Consider the following 18,143-nt stretch of genomic DNA (forward strand, 5'->3'; position numbering starts at 1 on the left):
AATACAGGAAAGTTCCTTGATCAGCAAATACCCACTTAGTAGCATCATTTATATTTCCATATTTCCATTTGCTACAAAGTCTTGTGGATCAGGATTACAAATAGCACTAAAAACCACTTCTGGTTAGGCTACATAAGGCAAATTTTCCTTTCAATCAGAAATTGTTCCCTCTTGTTCATGCATTTAATTTAATTACTTAGAATAAATCACATAACTGAGCTTTTACATGGTCTTTTAGAGAAAAGAAGGTGGAGGGGTTTTTTGCATATTAATATTTAGGGTTCAAACATCAAAAAAAAAGAATACAAAATACTTCCTAGAACTCATGTATAGTTCAGTGGACTATAGTAGTAGTCTAAATATTTAACAAAGGAATAAACATATAGCAATAAGGGGCATAAAATAATAAAATAACCATCTTTTAAAAAGAAAACAGTATAACATATTTTAAGTGTATTTGACTAGGGTTTGGCCAAAATATAAGTAGAATCATGTCAAACACACACTGAGTTTTTAAAGACTTAAAACACAACTTAGTTTCTCATACTAGTAAGTGTAACAGAAGCAGAAAATTTGTTCAAAGAACATATTCTGCTTTTATTACAACTTCTAGTTAGAACAGATAAAGAGGTCTGTTCAACAGCTAACAGGTAGCACCAGATGCTTATTGCATAGTGTATGAGGAAAAAGACAAGCTACTTCCTTCCACTTTTGATGTGCTTAACTCACATCTGAGTCTTCAAAGCAACATAAAACATAAGACTGAAGAAGATGTGAAAACAAAAGGCTCTGAATTTTCAATCCATTTCAGCCAACTTTGATAGTATGAGAGTATCTGAAAAAAGAGCTTCTGACACTTAAAGAAGCACAAAATTGTACATGTTAAACTGTGACAGTAGCTAGTTTTCTTCAGTTTATGAATTTCTTCACATCCTTACATTTACGAGATTAATTCTCAACTACTATTCTTATTCTTAATTCCAGTTCTATCAGAGAGAAATTTAGACCCTTTCCCCACCCTCCTTTTTGGTCTTTTGTTTTTATGGAGAAGGTTAAGGTAGGTGTGTAACTACCCAGGTTTGAAGGACCTGTCTCTCTACTGTGCTCCTCAGTTGTTGAAGAAGCAATAGCAATTAAATATACAATAGCAATTCTCATTTTCATTGCACTTAAACCACTCTACAAAAATTTGTGAAAATTGTTAAAACATTTTTGATGAGTGTACAACAGACAGCCCATACACTTAGAAGGAAGGCACACAGCAGATGTAAAGCAGACAACTGCAAATAATCTGGGCTCTCTGAACTGCTTTTTAAACAAATGCTTCTACGGTTTGGAAAACCTCTGTATGAAGAATCAGTTACACCCCATTTGTAGAGACTGAGGCATGAAGAAGCTAAGTACTTCAACTGATGAGGAAATTTGTGCAGAACTTCGTTCAAGTTCAGACTGGTTGTGAACAGAGAAAAAGAAATGTTAAAAGAATGCCATCCTCAAAGCTGCAAATAAGTATATTCCTTCACCCTGGAATTTTTATTGTGTTTATACTGAATGCTATTATACAGGACGCTCTTAATATTGTTATCTTAATACTTTCTTCATACACCTTCAAAAATCATGACAGACTCTCAGCCACCTTCCTCCAGAAAATGGAGGAACCATACAACAGGATAAAACAAACATTAAAAAAAATATTACACAGGCTACAAAATTACAGGATCGTATTAGTGCTTCCAAATGTGAAGCAACAGTAACTGTAAGGAGCATCCTATTACCAGAAATGAAAGAAATGCAGATATTCATATCCAACCAGCACGTATGAGTAGATGAAAATACAGATGAACAGTGAAAATACTTTGATACAGTAGTCATTAACAAATTTTCCTAAATTAGTATTTTCCTCAAGGCAGCAATATAGAATTGTGCCTTTATAAACAAAGTCAGGACAAAGCCTAGTAAATCCATCAGTGTTTTGAACAATAAAATCGCAAGGAATTCAAATTAGTCCAATGGTCACTGAAAGACATACAATCAAGGAATCAAAAAATAGAGACACCCAATCATCTGCTTTTCAGATGCCTAAATGTATAACAGGGGCCTTCCAAACTAAGAAACTAGTTTCTAAAAATCTACTACATTAAACAACAATTTTGGTACTAGGTTTTGCTGTAAAACCAACATCTTTCCATTCATTTTTCTCAACAGAACTATGCTGTTCTATGCATACAGTTCCAAATATTTATAAAAAAACACTGGAAATACATAATACTGGGTCTACAGTATACTTGCAAAAACTGACATAAAAAGGAATAGATACATGTACACTAAATATACGTTTATATATATATGTAGCTGATGTGAGCATATATCCTATTCAACTGTTCAAATTTACAGTTCAGAGGATTCTTGCTAAAAGACAAAAGCTACAGTTAATCTTTATCATTTGTGCCCAATGTGATACAGAGAAAAATTAGGCAGAGATTTTCCAGAATCAGTTTGGACACATTAACTGCCAAAGCACACCTGGTAGCCAAGACAGTTAGACAAGAAGTAGTACAATACTGTTATAAGTGTACTCATTAAGAGAAGATGCTCCTTAATCCAGGTTACAACTGTGTAATTTTTGAGAGATGTGAATTACAAATCTACATTAAAATTATTTCATTCTGTTATATGACCATAGAAATGAAATCTCACTTTCTAACATAAAAAGATTCCCATTAATTACATTCCCCTTATTTGATCTTCTTCACCAAACAGAGAAAAGCAAGGAGGGAAAACATTAAGATGTCAGTTTTAAGTATCAAAATGCAGAATCTGGCCTCTAAGGTTTCCAGAAGGTGGCAGCACTACACCATGCAATCGTTACTAACAGTTAATTATTTTCTTTTGATTGCTACAATTTCCTTAACTAATAAAATTTTGCTAGAAAACCCTAAGTCAGAACTCAGTGCATTAAGAGCTGTTTCTTGGAGAAGTGATCCATAGCAGGTAAAATAACCAGAGCAATAAGCCAAATGAAAAGAGAGGGAGTTTGACAGCACATTACTTTTCAAAATATTTCTTGGTTTTTATAGAAGTGATTTTAAGTTCAGATTTTTAGCTCCTTGGTATTTGGAATGAGAACTGAAATGTAGCTATTACGAAGACTGAATTAGAAGGGGCAGTAATATCTTTAATATGAATCTCTAAATATGTTAAACATAGTATTATAATATTCTATCACCTTTTCAGTGTCTGAAAACTTATTTTAATTCATTTTCTGTTTTTCTAGAAAAATGTATTTTACTTCCAAGATTTAAATATAGCCAATGCAAAAGCACACAGGCATGACCAGATGCTTATTTTTTCCCTCTTTTTCCCCTCAAAAAAGTAATTTACCATAAAATTTCAAAATTAGGAAAAATATATACCTGGGCATTCTTGCATCTGTAACAACCATAGCCCTGCTAAATTCCAGTTTTACATCCAAAGGCTGCAAGATACACTGAGATGAATTTTTTAGCTTCCGAGCTTCTCGCCAGTTCTCATCTAGAAGAGCAGAGAAAACCTACTTTAAACATTGAAAGAAATTCCTTCTCAGTACACATCACAGAATTCAAGTATCTGATATCAGTATATATTGCTAAAAATTCAGATGCCATATTTTAAAGTTCTATCAACAGATATATTTATACACACAAAATATAAGACTAATTACGAATTTATCCTAGTCTCATCTACCCAGTTACCCCATCCAGGGGTAGACTTCTAAGGACACAGTTCTTAACATGCATGGTACTGGGAGTTTAGGCTCTGGATTCTCCCCTAGAATCACAGGATTAAGAATTAAATGCTTAAGACATCTCTGATTATAACTGACTCTATGTTGCTAGTTCCCAAAATACTAAAGTTTCCTTTGATACCTTATTGAAGTAAATTGACTCCAGTTCTTGAAGTAGTTTGATTCTCATTCTTTCTTTACTCTCAAAAAAATGATCAAACCTACAACTACTTGTGGATTCTGCTTTAAATCTGGAGAAAAGCAAAGGCACTGAAGGAAAATTGCATAAACAAAGTAGATACAGTCTTACCTTTATTATGCAACAAATCAAATGAAATGTCTTTAACAAAAGGAATTTTATTACAAATTTGCTTAGATTGGAATTAAGTCCTAAAGGTTTGTTTTGGAAATTCGTAACATGTTCACAGTACTGAATTAAGAACACTTATGCTTGAAGAAGTACATTCCAAAAGATTCTCCACTGTTTCAGCAAAAAATATGTGGCATAACAACCACCACCTTATATTTAGTCCTATAGAGAAAGATTACTTTCAGGAATACTTGCCATGTTTGCTGTACAGTAACTGCATACTGCTGAGCTGGACATCAAAACTGTCATAAGCTCTTGACATTATATCTTCAATAGAGGTTTGTCCTACTTTGATTTCCGATAAATCAGAACGACTTTTGCTCCTCATCTTAAATCAGGCAAAAAAAAAAAAAAAAAAAAAAGCAGAAATCAATTTCAGAAATATTCAAAGCACTAATTCTACAAATACTTGTTCCTACCACAAATAATTATTCAGTCCTCACTATAGGTCAGAGTCTTAAAACTATCACAGCACAGCAGCTAATATCTAAAATTCCTAGCCTGCACTGCAACAAAAACCAGAGTATTAACAGCATCTCTTCCTCAAAGAAAGAAATAAAAAACTAATTCAAATACACTATGTACTCTGTACAGAGTAATTTTCTTTAATAAGTGGCTTATACTCCAAAGTATAAAGTCACAAACTCTTTGAAACCAGTAGCATAATTATTCAGAATTTTTATATATAAAATATTATTGCATTAAATAACTCAGACACATGAAATTTATTTCTGAACCCTGTTGAATTCAGTTCTGACACAGAGAGGAAAAGATTATTTGGACTGTTCATCATCAATGTCTTTCCTTTAATATCAGTCAATATTCCTTTGATTCAGGTTTGAAACACCCATACATCTCTGGTATTTCACATTTGTATGTGCCCTCTCTGATGTTCATCTCTGATGAAATGTGTCTGTCCTCATCCTTATATGTCTAATAATTTTTGATTCATATTTGATTTTGTCAAACCCAGGTAATATTCAGAAAAACTAAAAGAGGTTTAAAAAATAGCATCCAAGACACAGCATTTATTTTTCAGTACTGCTGGACTCTAAGTCCATTGTAACTTTTATGTAAAAAATAACTTAGAGATGCAAACTCAGAACGACTAAATTAATAACCCTATTTATCTAGTGAGACACAGTTTTAATTTTACATGCCATTTTTCCTCCTGGGGCTTGATCTTTCCCAGTATGCAACTGAGGGAAAAAGACTATTTATTTTGTGTTAAGCATAGTCATCCAACAAATGACCCATCTCTCACTTAAGCATATGTCACTCCAAGTGAATACAGAATTACTAATCATGTCTTGAGAGGCAACTGAAATTTCTCTTACGATATTTCTAATTTCTACTAAATCAGAGGAACCAATCTAGGAGTCACATTCACTACAAAAATTACTCATCCAGTTCAGGAAAAAGATCTCACAGACACACTGAAGTGATTTTGAAATGTATCCTTCTATGCAGTTCTACCAAGAATCCATCTTGTATGGATGGAAATGGAGGTGGGCTATTAGATTTAGGATTAGATCCAGGAGGTTGTCTCATGCACACAAACAGCTACAAAGTGCCAACTCTACAAACTGCCTACAAATAACCAATATTCAGAAGAGCTCGTGAAATTACTTGTCACTGAAATAACTTGGATTTAGAACCAGATCACAATTTTTTGTATCTACAGAGCAGTATTCTTCACTAATTCCACTTTCTGAAGCAATCCAACACATTCTTTTTAAATGTGACCTATTGCATGGATCTACACTTGGACTGGGGCATCCTCTATTACCAAAGCATGATACCACCACAACAGATGCATTTGATCAGAACACTGGTGGGAACATGCTGTCATGCAGGTGCAGGCTGCAGGATGTGCCTGACTCTTATGCCAACATCAGACAGCAGCAGTGGGCACACCTGTGGGAGGTGTGCCCAGGCAGTGAATCCCTCTGCTTAATGATACAGCTCAGGGAGGAAGGGAGCAGGTCAAGCTGATTCACAGCAGTCAGAATGTGAGCCAGTCAGTGCCCAGATGGCCAACAGCAATAGTGTGGCCAGCAGAACAAGGGAAAGGATTGTCTCCTTGTACTTGGCACTGATGAGGTTGCGCCTTGCATACCATACTTTATTTGGGGCTCCTCACAGTAACAAAGACATTGGGGTACTGGAATATGTCCAGAGAAGAGCAACAAAAGTGGGAAAATATCACAAGTCCTGTGAGGAGTAGCCATGAGAACTAGAATTCTTTAGTCTGAAGAAAAGGAGGTAGGGCAGGCCCTTGCCTTAAAACTACCTGAAAGGAGTCAGTAGCTCTTGGGGATAATAGGTGGGAATTTATCTCTTACCCCAAGAAACAAGCAACTGAACATGCAGAAACAGACTCAAGTTGTACCAGGGATAGTTTAGAATGGGTATTAGGAAAAAATTCTTCATTGAAAGCATTACCAAGCACTGGAACAGGCTGCCCAGGGACCTGGTCGAGTCATCATCCCTGGAGGAATTTAGAAGACACGTAGATAAAGCACTTAGGGACATAACTCAGTGGTGGACCTGCCACTACTGGGTTAATGGCTGGACTCAAGAATCCTATATATCTCTTCCAATCAAAGGGATTCAATAGTTCAGTGATCAATACAGGCTGCTGGCAATGGGATTGAGAGCTCCTCTATGGAGTAGGGCCTGGGGGTGCTGGTGGATGAAAAGCTGGATGATACCTGACAACGTGCACTTGCAGCCCAGAAAGCCATACATACCCTGGGCTGCATTCAAAGCAGTGTGGCCATCAGGGTAAGGGAGAGGACTCTGCTCCTCTACTCTGCTCCTCTACTCTGCTCCTCACCTGGAGTGCTGTAACCTGTGGAAGCAGGTCCAGAGAAGGGCCAGAAAAATGATCAGAGGGACAGAATGCACCTCCTCTAAGAAAAAGGCAGAGGGAGTTGGTGTTGTTCAGCCTGAAGAAGAGAAGGCTCTGGAGAGATGTTTCAGCAGCCTTTCAGTATTTAAAGTGAGCCAAAAAGAAAGATGGTAACAGACTTTACCAGGACCTGTTCTGACAAGTCATGAGGTAACACTTTAAAACTAAGAGTAGATATAGATTAGATGCAAGGAATTTTCTTACAATGGCAAGACACTGGCATGAGTTGCCCAGAGAGGGGGTGGATGCCCATGCCTGGGAACATTCAAGGTAAGGATGGACAAGTGGCTGAGGAGCCAGATCTAGTTAAAATGTCTCCGCTCATTACAGGGAGGTTAAACTCAACTTTAAAGGTCTCTTCCAAGCCAAACCATTCCATAATTCTAACTGAAATCACATGCTCAGAGGGTAATTATGTAGAAATTACATAGAGAACTAACTCTCTTTAGAAAGATTTTAAGATTTGAAATTAATTTTTATTAAAAAAAAGACAGCAATCTAAACAGATAATAAGCGTCAGAATCAACCTTACCCAGAGTACAAGTAAAAAAAAGTAAATTGCCTGTACACATGTAAGATCATTTATCCTGAAAAGCACAAGTTCATCAGTGAGTAAGAAGATTACTAATAATATGGAAAAAGTCTCTTTTCTTTTAAAGTCTATTTCTATTTTATAAAGATAAATTATAATTTTACATACTTTATGCAAGGGAAAAGTCAAAAAGATAAATCATTATCTCAAACATTCCTCTAATTTAATCCAAATTATCTTTAAAATTGCCAATATGTTTACTTTACTCATTTTAAAGTAAATTCAGTGACTAAAGGGCAAGTAATAATAATAGGAAAAATAACAATACCATTTAATCATGTAAGAAAGAAGTTCACTATTTTATATTGTAAGGCAATGTAAAAAGTTACTAGGTATTTTCCATGTAACAGTCCAAAGTATCCACAGCAGTTTCATACTAGGGAAGGAGTATTTTCTAGCAATTCTTTTGCTAGAAAAGAATTTGCATTGAACAAATCTATTGAGAAGAATTCAGTAACTTCTGCCTTGACTAGAAAGCACTCTAAAATAAATACCTAATACATAAACTGCAAGAGATACTTTTACTTAATCACTACCATAAAATTCAAATTAAGATACTGAAAATCAGGTAAAAGCTGAATTTTTGGTAAATCAGGTAAAAAGAATTATTTTTTGTAAAATACTGCATTGAGTAAATACATACTTTAAAACTACCAAGATCCAGAAGTAGTAAATTTGATGTATGATCATAGAATCCTTTTTGTGGAATAATAATGTATGAAGCCATGAGGTTTATTTTGAGGTCAAGAACTTTCTGGGTTTCAATAATATACAACAAACCTGAAAAAAGAGTACAATTATTAAATATAAAGAAACAGAAGTAATTAATACAGAACCTATAGGATCTTTAAAAAGCGATAAATATAAAATCAGGTCTAACTTTAAATAAGCACTGTAAGCTAGATAAATAAGGTACACATTCTCTTCATATATTTTCTGAACAATTCATTACAGACACTCCTTAAAGAAGCATAGAGTAGATGAAATCATGATAGCAAACAGTACCAACTGACAAGTATGGACAACAACATGACATATGCAAACTCAAAAAAGTTTCCCACTGGGCAGAGATGAAATGAGAAGAAATGGAATGTGAACTGCTACTTTGAAATTACTGAGTTAACCCACTATATCCCATACATTCAGAAATTTAATTGCTTTAGAATTTTTTATTGGGGGAATACACCACACTGGTGAAACTGCTAGTATTTATTGACACTGAAATACACAAGTTTACACAAACTGCTGACAAACATCTCCATCTTGAGATACCAATGATATGCAAATATAGAATCTTACAAAAACTATGTTTAAAAATCATGCAATTAGTTATGAAAATTAGACAGTTATAAATTTTGAGGTCAAATTCTGGTTTTTTGCTCAGCTGAAGATGAATGAATGGCATTGCTTCAAGTTAGCTCTGGAAACTGCCTTATGATGCAGCCACAACTCATTAAGTATTTCCCATTTACAACAAGCTGATGATCACAGAAGTAGAGATAAGGAATTATGAAGATGACAACATGATAGTCAACACATCCATTGGCAAGAGAATAATTAAAACTGTTACAGTATCAAAGGTTGTCCAGTCACAGAAGAGCTAGGCCAGTCAGTGAAGAACTGGATGGCAACTACATTTCAGCATTTCCAAGACAAAACAACTTATAATAATAAAAAAATATTTCAGTTTGCCCTGCCTAATTGAATTTGAGTAATGTAGAAAGGTCAAGCAAATATTTTCTTGTTTCTTTTATTTGGGAAGAAAACACAGAAGAATACATAAATTGAGCTCTGGTAAACCAAGCTTTTGTAATGTGTTTTAGTGCTGAAAATCGTAACTATTCCAGTGTAGCAGGTTCCTTCAATTTTGCAGTTCACAGTTCCCCTATATTTTCCAGCTACCTTCTATTGCTTCAAAGAAAAGCATTAAGGACTCATTCTTGAGGTCTGAACATATTAATTAGATTTATATGTTCCCATTTTTCTTATTCTACCTCTGAGATTAGCATAGTCCCTGCAACAAAATATTCTGCAGATCTAATCTTTTTTTCCCTGGCAATTCTCTAAGACTCAGACAAGATTTTACAAGCAATGCACCACATATTTTTAGAAATTCCCATCAAATTTTTCATTTGTAATTGGAACAAGGTTTTAAGTTGCTCTGGGCTACTCAGCAGTCTTGTGAGGGTACAAACAGTATTGGATATACCTCTACAGTAATATGCTTAAAATGGAATAAACACAGAGCATGATTTCATATTTCCACAAAAAAATTGATTATTATCAACACCACTATATTTGGTGCTAATGAGCAGAGAACCAAGCATATTCTATCTAAGCAAATTTAAAATTTCATCTGAGAAATGAACAATAACCTGTTGTATCAATATACTCAATATCAATCAAGAAATTTCTGAAAAAAACAGAAAAGCAAGCACATAATTCTGGTTAATCTTAGTCCTTAATTAAATAGCTCATTCAAAGAAGAACAGAAGAACTAATGAATAAAAATACCATTGACACTTGATTTCCCTCCCAATACCAGCCTGATAAAAGCCAGCAATTAAATAAACATTTTTCTTGAGTTTTCTTTAAATCTCTATCACTTGAGTACTGAGATTTTTTTATACTTACAATTTAATTATTAATAGGTTATAAAATTAAAAGAGGTTTTAGAAAACATCAATTGGGGTTTTTTTTCCTTTTAAAAATAATTTATAAAAGAAATATCCCCCCAGCATCCACTCCCATCCACAGAGACAGGACACTATGCTGGACACATCTCTGATTTAAATCTCAGACATCCTTACTGGAACTAATTAATTCCACAGATCTCAGTGTTAGTCTTCACAGTATTCAGCATTTGCATTCATGTCTTAAAATACAAGATCTCTAGAGATAAACAGGATGAAATGAAAACTAGTGAAACGGCTGTAAAACTGAGCAGTTGGAAGGCAGATAAATGTAGTTTATATAACTTGAACTGAGTCAATCCAAATCAATATTCATCAAGGAAGTCAGAAAATTGAAAACACCTATACAAAGGCATGATGTCCTGAAAAACAAGGAATCTGAAAAGGATGTAGAGGTTAACATAGGGGACTAATATCCCAGAATCAGTATTTGAAGAATATTAAATAACTAAGGGATTTTACATATGAGATGAAAAAAATAGATGTATCAAACTCTTTTAACTCTGTATGGAGCAAAAAAACTGAAATATTATCTATAGCTTTGGAGCATATTTTACAAGTAAGCGGAAATTGTTGAAGTTAAAAAAGATACAAACATAAATTATTCAATACCTAGAATAAACACATTGCAATGAGATTGAATAATTCAGCTTATTTTGATGGTGTGTTAGAAAGCTATGACTTGGATGCACACATCTCCATAAGGAAAGATACAGTTTTAACACTCCTACGATCTAAAATTTTTTTGAGTGTGCCATCGGAAGAGCATTGCAGCACTTGCCTGTTGACGTTTTTTCACGGAATTCTTCAAGTTTCATCAGAGTTGCTGATGTCAATTGCTCTAAATGTACATCTTTAGGAGGCCTGAAGAAATCCACTAAGCTATTTACTGTCACCTGTTAAAAAAAAAACCAACCTGGTAAATTTACTATTAAGTGGGATTTTAGATGATTTATAGCTTATTCAAATATTTACTTACTGCATCATACACTATTTCCAGTGGTTGCGATTCTATCCTAATCCTCTGATCTGCTTTCTCATCCAAAGGATTAGTCTCAAACATTATGCTTAAAAGTGAAGTACTCTCATCCGAATAGACAGTTCGAGAAGAGAGGAGACGGGGTGTACACTTTTCTTGAGATACACCTGTAACTTCAAGTGAGTTAATTTTTGTTTCAAACCTGTAAAGAAATGTAAGCAGACTGTTCAGATGCAATATCCATCTGGCTAAGTACAATTAGATGGTAAGGGTATAAAAAATTAGATTGAAAGAAACCAAAACACAAACCAGTAAAATAAATTTCTACCCTACCTTAACTATAAATAGCTTATTCTAAAGACTTAATATAAACATCCATGTGTAAACTGTTTTCCATTTCATTATCTTTTGTGTCTATTAGCTGCCCCTGTCGAAATACAAAAGGGCATCCAAGTTATTTCCTTCATACACTTTTCATGAGGACAGGTGTCAGGGCAGGTAAGAGATACAAATGGGAATTCTTTAGTATGACCTCAGGAATTAGAAGGTATATCTATAGTGGAAAACAGACATACAGCAGAGAGAAAAGGGTTCTAGTGCAGAGAAATGAAAGAAACAAAGACATACATTTTCATTACTCCAAAAGGTACTTTTCACGTCTAGGATTTTTTTTTTTTTTCAATATGCTATCCACCTCTGCAACAGCTCTCAGCTTAAGATTTTTTATCTCACAACACTCTAAGAAAAATATTTCACTGCAAAAAATGTTATTTTTTCCCTTTTTCTTAGTACAATAGCACTGTCAGGGCCATTTAGATGCACAAGAGTGCCAACAGAAAAGGCAGAAGCAAAACTTGAAAAAAATTATGCGTAAAACTAATCAAGATCAATAGTATCTTAATATCATACCTAGATTATACTTGTATGTCTCAAAGTAGAAGGAACAAGGTTTAAAACAGAAGGGTTACGTTCTCCCAGAATTTTTAAGACACTATATTTGAAATCAAATTGAAATATTTCAGTAGATGCTTTTCAACACCTACTATGAGAGCACAAAACAAAGGAAAAATCATCAGTTACATCCTTCTTCCACAAATCTAAAAGTGAACTGGGAATACAAGAACTTTTCAGTCATGTTAAATGCCCACAGACAAGTGGTTGTAAGATCACCTTACTCAGGTTAAGTTTCAAAAGGAAACTTAACAGTCACTTTTCAAAGTAATTTACAAGTTAGTAGCTGGATTGTTTGCACATAACGATGACAAACTTGAAAAAAACAAAGGACTATAACCATATTAGCACAAAGACCTCTGAAGATGCAAAGTATTCTATCATGGAAAGAATATCCATGATTCATCCCTTAGCCACAGAATGGTTCCACTCCAAACTGCACAAGAAATGACACTTAAATACCATAACACAGTCTTAAAATGCCTACTAGTCATCCTCATCATCATTTAATGAAAGGCAAAACCAGTTTGATAGAGAAAGCTCACCTTATTGCTTGTGCACCTGGCCGTTGAGTAAATACTGTACTCAAGTCAGCTAATGCAATTTCTATTAGCGTAGGAGTTTGCTTGTTTTCTCTTATTGATATCGACATGCTTAGTAAGTTCACAGAGAACTTCATGGCTTCATACTAGATATGCCAGAAAGACAACAACACAGGAGTATAAAATACATTAATGAACATCTTGATACAGTTTATGAAGAGATGAAAGCTGCAACTAAGCTTGCTTTCATGTATAGTTTGTACCACAGCTGGTGTAAAAGTCTACGAAGAGGCAAGGCTAAACTAAAGAGTAGAGTATCCTTACAAACATGAGTCTTTGATATCTTTACCATATTTTGTGATAAAGACCCTCTGATGCAGTTCATCATACCATCCTTGGTATCTCACAAAAGGTTGATTTATCATACTATTTCTGAACGATTCAAAATGTTGTTCTTCCCCATTACAATCCTTGAATCATCTCTTTCTTTATATACTCACTTATTCTACCTCATCTACTGTCGCGCATATTTTAGATTCCAGTGCACTTCCTGATACTTCATTAAGAAGTGCATTTTCTTAAAAAACTTTTGAATATTGTAAGATAATATATGAATATACTTCAGTGTTTAAACCACAATACACTACATTTAGGATCTTATTCTTCTTAGAACAAGCACAAATATATTCTTTACTATTTCAGAATTCCAAAAGTAAGCTTTATAATCACTATACTGAAACAGCGTCTAAGGAAGCTGTTACACATAAAACCAGCATGCAGTAACCTCATAAAGCGTATCAGAACAGCAGCATTCAAATACAGAGACAGAGCTTCAAGTAATTTAAAATTGATTTCCTATCACCTTTATAGATTTTTATTAGTAGATAAAGATACCAACTGCGTGTTGTCATACAGCCAGCAATGACTTACTGATTTTGGAAGAGTTGGATCCACAGCTGTTTCACTATATCCAATTGCTGCATAAAGTTTAGCCTTCTCTTCCTGTGTCATCAGTTGTTCAAGACCTGACACATTTCAAGAGGTTAGTTAAATTATGCATATGTATTATACATGCAGAATAGGTATCTGAAAAACGCAAATACTGTTAAACACTTTCCTGTGCTTGCTAACTCCATGATATACAGTAGATACTGTCAAAATTACTGTCCTGAATTACTGGAAGGAAATACCCTGGAGTTTAAAGCCAAGTCTTCCCAATCTAAAGCATGCTTTAAAATGCTCTTAAAATTTTTTCCTTACCTATTCTACTTTCTAGCTTACTAACAACAGAAACAGCCTTTCTGATTTACTTTCTATGTTCCATAATTTTTAGTAGGTGCCTCATAAATCAAACATGATTATACATGGCATGAAATAGACAAATTTTAAAATGTATGCAAGTTAAATTGTTTACATTCCATTAATTTCAGCTGTATTGAACACAGTTCAGAAGGAACAACAGAAGGAGTTGTACAATTGTACAACTTCTGCTACATGCAATTAACAATTACACCAGCAAAAGAAAAGGCTAAAAGAAAATGTAAACACCAATAATTTGATAATGAGTTCCACTGCTAGATACTTAGGACTCTATTAGAGTCCTAGTAACAAAAAGAATACCAGTAAATTATCATACTTGAACCCTTTATTTCTTGGCTCTGTTCATCCTTTTTTTCACCCGACCAGCTCCATATCCAGCTAAACCAGCCACCAGAATTTTCATCATCTTGTTTTACTCCTGGTCTGTAGATTTTCAATCCAGCTTTAGTTGCCTTAAATTTAAAAAACATTCAGGTAAGTAACTTTCTTCACACTTTTCCTTTATTTTCCTAATAAAGAGGAAGTTCTGCCCAAGGCAGCTCCAACAAATCAGAACAGCACTAGACAACCATTAAAAAGGCAAAATATTGTTTTTTCCTTCTAGTCACTTTTTCAAGTACACAGTGTGTTATTGGACCAATTTTATTTAGCATAACAACAACTACCTTTACAAAAGAGCAGAGCATGTAAAAGGTCAATAAACATTTCTTACATAGCAGATTTTCTCTCCAGCTCTCGCCATAAAAAACTCTGAACATTATATTCAACAGCTTTCTAAAGAATAATTTAAAATACATATGTAAGCAATTAAATAGCCATTACAGGTCAAATTTTACATCAGCCCTATATTTTTCACTTCAAGATGGATACCCTAAGAAATTTAAAAGGTATTTACCCTCATAGTACAATATTTACTCTAACTATTCCTATATGTTATATATACAGTTAGAATAGTAAGTAAGCCTTCCTTTTGCCCACATTCATTATTTCCACAAGGGGATGCCCTATCTGATGCCAGTGCAGTGGTCCTCACAAATGCTAGGTACTCACAGAAAGTATAGACTACATCCAAAACTGACCACTAAAATTTCATCATGGGGATGGCAAACAAATATCAAGTGATCCAAGTGACAAATTTGTTCTTAGAACTGTAGTGATCAACACAAACTAACTTTCTTCATGATTAATACAATCCAAAAATATACAAACAGTTGCATATAAGCCCTAAATTTAAAGACACTTCAGTGAAAGTAAGACAGGGATCCCTCCTCAGCATTCAAAACCCAAACATCTCTGCAACACAATTAGGAAAAACAGACAACTATAAATCAGTACTCTGTAGGGACTTGTCACATCTACATACCTACTGGCCAAAGAAAGACAGGACTCACTAAAAAACTGTAAAGGCTTCTGGATTTATACTATTGATTCACCTCAGAGATGATGTAAAATGTCAGCTTAACAACACAAGACTTCAAAAAATTTTAACAAAGAACTCAAAAGTCCTCTTTATAAAGGTTGCCATGTCATCAAGCAGATGTTACAGAGTGAATGACCCAAAGAAAAAGCAGATCAGCCTTAGACAAAAAGAGTTAACTCTGCAAAATTACAGGTATCTGGGGTACTGGGGAGTTGGTGCTGAAGGACAACTGCCAGGGAGAATAAGTGATGTTCAAAGCTATAACTCTTAACATGCCTGAGGCAGAAGCAGGCATCACAGCCCAGGGTAAGAAAGACTGTAGACAGAAGCCACTTCTGCAAAGATGAAGAAAAAAAAAATCTGTGCAGTATGGCAACTACAAAACTTTGCTGAAGAATCCTCTTGTACTTTCCCTGTCCTCCATTTACAATGGTTTAGTAATCAATGCAGTCATAGACAAAGCTTAACCAGCAAGGTCAACTACTTAGACTAAAAGAGAGAACTACCTGAAAGGTGGGTGTAGCCAGGTAGGTCAGCCTCGTCTCTTCAAGTAACAAGCAACTGAACATGCAGAAACAGCCTCAAGTTGTGCCAGGGAAGGTTTATATTGGCTATTAGGAAAAGTTTCTTCACTGAAAGGGTTGCCAAGCAAAGGAACAAGCTGCCCAGGGATGTGGTTGAGTGACCATCCCTGGAGGTATTTAAAAGGCATGTAGATGTGGTGCTCTGGAACACGGTTTACTAGTAGACTTAGCACTTCCCTGTTAATAGTTGAACTTGGTGATCTTCCAGATCTTTTCCAACTTAAATGATTCCATGAGTCTATCCTGTGTTCTTACTTAGGTAAATACTAAAAGTCTGCCCTGGGTTGAAAGGATAACATTTCTCAAGCTGATATAGAAACTTGATGCTTAGCTCACTGAAGCTACTATTTGGTACTTCAAACACTCAAGATAAAGAAGCAGACGTGGTCTGAGGTTTGGAATATAAAGTTCTGGCTAAAAAGTTGCCTGAAAATCAGCACTGTGATCACAAATGTGATTTCTGAGGAGCTTGATATCAAGGTCTATAGAAAAGTAAACCCTTGAAATTCAACTCTTAGGTATGTTTATAAGAAACAGAAAAGCTTTGCAAACAGCAAGATCGTTTGCCTGGCTTTACTCAGCCCACATCTAATGGGTGCTCCTTTAAACACCTGGTAGACTTAAGGCTAACTCTCAGGATACCAAACTAGTAGTAGATTTGTCTCTTCTAGGTCCTTTGAATCTTTTTACAAAGGTATAACTTGATGACAGTAACACAGATGGGTCCTGACAAATAGATAAGAGAGAGAATACAGCTTCATATCACTGTGACCTGATTTTCAATACTTTGAAATATATTCATAATAATCAGCTAGCACATCTTTAAAGATGCACTTCTAACATATTTCAAATGCAAGAGTTACAGTCCAAACAACTGAAAATTCGTTTTCTTGCAACCTGTTTTTAAGTGTTACAGGAAAGTATGTTAAAACTCAGGATCTGAAGGTACTAGGAATGCAATATGACAATGTTTTGTAAGCAGCATGATCTAACTGGGGAAAGGAAGAATAAAACTAGATAGGAAGTATCTATCAGGATTTCCATTAACTTGCAAAAAGTTGGAGGAAAAAGATAAAACCAAGAAGTATACACTACGAGATAAGACTAAGAGAACTAAAGACTTAAGAGAACTAAACCAAAACCAAACCTTCCTCCACCCCTTGAAAAGCACTTCAGTTTGGACAAACTGAAGGGGAACAGCCATGAATGCTGCTTCTTGTTTTGTTACAGTCTGGATAATGGTAACATGCATCCAAATGGAGGCACACATACAGACAAAGAGAAGGGAAAATCACATTTTTAGATTCCTCTTCAGAGTTTTGGGTTAGAAGCACAATATCTGTGATTGGAGCAATTGCATTTATACTATATTTAATATACTTCACATACCAAAAACCCTAAAAAATCAAAATTTTTAAATTGCTTTCAAGCACTGTCATAAGCAGTAACTGATATTTAAAAAGGTTTAATTATTAATTACTGCCTCCTTTCAGATGGCAAACTTCTTATTCTGCTTACTTCTAGGTGCCTTGATTATTAATGGAAAAAGATCACAGATTTCAGAAAAACTGTAAGTATTTCACTTCAGTGTCTTATAAAAATGCTAAGACATTATATGTAAAATTAAGTAGTACATTAACCTAGGAAAAACAAAGCTAACGAATTAAGTGTAACTACTCAAGTCACATTTGCACAAATTTACTTAAATGTATTATGCATTTGCTCTACTCTGAGTCACATTTGCAAATAGAAACACTGCATCTCTTTGCAAAGCCACAACATACTGCAGGTGATCACTCAATGTAAAACACTATCATGAAAAAAAAAAGAATAAACCAACAGTCTAGGCTACTGTGGTACTGTGGGGAGGAGGGAGGGACACCCCTCCCCCCCCCGCCAACCTGACAGCTTTGGGTATAATTGTTTCTAAATTGAGTTTGGCCACATTTTCCACAGTAGATCTTTCCCACCAGAAGTAGAAACTGATTTATCCCAGATAAGTCATTTTGAAGAAA

At 34.8% G+C, this 18,143-nt stretch overlaps 1 protein-coding gene across 5 annotated transcripts in view; it reads right to left on the reverse strand.

Annotated features, from left to right (window-relative positions):
• The window catches only part of VPS13A (vacuolar protein sorting 13 homolog A), a 112,559-nt gene that overhangs the window by 76,732 nt on the left and 17,684 nt on the right, over positions 1-18,143 (reverse strand). For 4 of the 5 annotated variants that reach the window (XR_015281028.1, XM_086869257.1, XM_086869255.1 and 1 more), the window contains exons 15-22: positions 14,441-14,576; positions 13,735-13,829; positions 12,808-12,950; positions 11,312-11,513; positions 11,114-11,228; positions 8,283-8,419; positions 4,329-4,461; positions 3,414-3,531 (exon numbers count right to left, since the gene is read on the reverse strand). Coding sequence is in view for 4 of the 5 variants with exons in the window: in XM_086869257.1 (XP_086725383.1) it covers positions 3,414-3,531; positions 4,329-4,461; positions 8,283-8,419; positions 11,114-11,228; positions 11,312-11,513; positions 12,808-12,950; positions 13,735-13,829; positions 14,441-14,576 (1,079 nt within the window). In the remaining variant the exon portion in view is untranslated. Of the gene's footprint in view, positions 1-3,413; positions 3,532-4,328; positions 4,462-8,282; positions 8,420-11,113; positions 11,229-11,311; positions 11,514-11,644; positions 11,727-12,807; positions 12,951-13,734; positions 13,830-14,440; positions 14,577-18,143 lie in introns of those variants that run through there. The other variant, XM_086869258.1, reaches the window with a different exon arrangement.

Source organism: Cyanistes caeruleus, chromosome Z (assembly GCF_971803275.1).
Source record: "Cyanistes caeruleus chromosome Z, bCyaCae1.hap1.1, whole genome shotgun sequence".
NCBI lineage: Eukaryota > Metazoa > Chordata > Aves > Passeriformes > Paridae > Cyanistes > Cyanistes caeruleus.